This window comes from Cariama cristata, unplaced genomic scaffold (genome assembly GCF_000690535.1).
Source record: "Cariama cristata isolate BGI_N322 unplaced genomic scaffold, ASM69053v1 scaffold33801, whole genome shotgun sequence".
Taxonomy (NCBI): Eukaryota; Metazoa; Chordata; class Aves; order Cariamiformes; family Cariamidae; genus Cariama; species Cariama cristata.
In genome coordinates this window covers 594-2,772 of record NW_009601555.1, presented here as the reverse complement: position 1 = coordinate 2,772, position 2,179 = coordinate 594, and the positions used below count along the sequence as shown (strand labels likewise).

The window sequence follows — 2,179 nt, the reverse complement described above, 5'->3', positions numbered from 1 at the left end:
CAGGCTGCTGCCCTTCTCCTTAGCTCTGCTTTTGTGCTGGTGCTGCTCCTGCCTCCACCAAGGGCTGGGGCTGAGCCCGGAGGGCGGGCAGGGGGAGCCAGCTGGAAGCACACACGTGGGCTCCCTGCTCTGCCCAGAAAGCAGTGAACTCACTCCTTGTCGCCAAGCCAAGCTGAAGAAAGGCCTTTTTCCATTCCTCCTCCCCTTCCAGGCCTCGCTATTTTTACTCTGCTGGAGAAGTCAGCGCTGTTTGAAGCAGCATCGTCCTCTCCAGAGCCTGAACTCCCCGCACCGCTCTTGGCTGGAGCTTTCCCTTTCGCGCCAGCCAGCCCTTCCCTGGGTGTACATCTTCGGGGAAGTGACGAGTGGAAAAATCTGCTCAGGCAAACGACTCCAGAGCACGGGGTTCGTGCCGCTGCTGGCACACAGGGCACTGAGATCCCAGGGCTTTCTGTTCGGGAGCCCAGGCCTTGGGGCTGAACTCTCACTTCCAACCGGACCCTGAAGATTTTGCCTTGTTTCACCTGAACGCTTGTTGGCGAGTGGCTCCATCTCCTCCACATACCCAAAAGCACACCCTTGCTCCCTGCACCTTCATCTCTGCACACGCTGCCTCTGCTCACCCTCCTCGGGGGGCATGCTCCTTGTGCCCAGGGCTGGCGGCACCCCCCTGAATGCCCCCGTACCGCAGTGCCTTTAGTCGGCCTGCAAGCACCCCTTCCTCCCACTCTGCTTCTCCCACCAGGTTCCTGTCATCTGGGACCACATCCTCAAGAAAAACGCAGGGAAGTGGGAAGCCATCGCCAAGCACCAGGTGAAGCGCGTCTTCAGCCCCACCGAGGAGGAGCTGAAGCTCCAGGCACACAGGTAAGGCCCTGGCACATGCACACAGGGTGCCCAGTGGAGCCAGTATCCCCTTAGCAGTGGCTGGAGCTCAGCACTGGGAGGACAGAGGGCTCTGCGGTACAGGCTGGGGATGTCCCCTCTGTGGCAGGGTGCAGGGGGGACAGCTCGCCACTTGTTGGCAGTTCCTCTTGAGCAGGCTCACTCCCTCTCTGCCTGCCACAGGTGGACACAGACCTACAGCCTGGACATGATGGAGGCTCTGGCCCCTGACAAGCCTCGCTGCAGGTTCTGTGGTGCAGAGGCGGCCAAGCGGTGCTCTCGCTGCCGGAACGAGTGGTACTGCACGCGGTAAGAGAGCCCTGCCACCCCCCTGCGTCCCCTGCAGTCCCCCAGTGCTCCCTGCTCCCCAGAGCACCGCAGACCTCACCGGAGGATGCTGTGAAAGGGCCAAGGAAAGCCAGGGGTCCCACCGCTGCTCAGCACCGCTGGCTCTCCACTTGCCACCTACCTCTACAAATCTTATGGTGAGGCTCATGTGCCAGGACCCTGGTGGAGGAGGTGCTGGTGAGTGTTGGGTTGCCGCTGTGAGGTGCTGAGCTGCCCGTGCCCACACCACCAGCAGCGACGGGCTGGGTTTCCTGTGGTGACACTATCTCCCTCCCCTGCACCTTGGTGGGGCAGGAGTGGGGAGGAAAGCACCCATGGCTCTGTGGGTGCAGGTGACAGGCTGGGATGTGGCAGCTGGGATGGTGGCAGTAAATTAAATCTTCTCTGGTCCTGAACCATCTGGCAAGGTCTGGCGTTAAACCGTCTTAGCCCCTGGAGCTGGGGGCTGCATCCACCTCCCTGTTGGGCTAATGCTCAGCCCTGCCAGCTCCCGCCCAGAGCCCCGAGGAGTGTGGTGCTGGGGTTTGTCCTTGTCGCTGCTTCACTCCCAGGGATGGATGTGGCCCTGCTGCGTCCCTGCTTGAGCTGCGGACATCCCGCTTTGCAGCAGCACCCCTGAGCAGTGACCTTCCCCTCCGCAGGGCGTGCCAGGTCCAGCACTGGCAGAAGCACAAGGCTGCTTGCAACCTGATGGCCGGGGTGCCGAGGGGCGTGGATGACCAGTAAGAGAAGCGGTGACTGGCATCTGGCCGGCGGCTCAGCAAGGCAGAGGTTCCCCCTGCGTGCAGCCCAGCAGCTGGAGAAGAGAAGCCGGCAAAGGCCCAGGCTCTGCCTCTCCTCTCCCACCACCCCATCACGTACCCTTCTCCAATAAACCTCCTTTTGCACCTCACTGCTGCTTGACTCCTGCTTTTTTTCTCCTAGCTGAAGATGCTGAACTCTTTCC

At 61.7% G+C, this 2,179-nt stretch overlaps 1 protein-coding gene across 1 annotated transcript in view; it reads left to right on the top strand.

Moving 5' to 3' along the window:
- ZMYND10 (zinc finger, MYND-type containing 10) overlaps window positions 1-1,955 on the top strand; it is a gene marked incomplete at its 3' end in the record, with an annotated part of 9,976 nt that extends 8,021 nt beyond the window's left edge. The window contains exons 9-11 of the mRNA XM_009710503.1: window positions 746-867; window positions 1,069-1,194; window positions 1,875-1,955. Coding sequence (XP_009708805.1) covers window positions 746-867; window positions 1,069-1,194; window positions 1,875-1,955 — 329 coding nt within the window. The remainder of the gene's footprint in view (window positions 1-745; window positions 868-1,068; window positions 1,195-1,874) is intronic.
- Window positions 1,956-2,179: the final 224 nt, after the last annotated feature.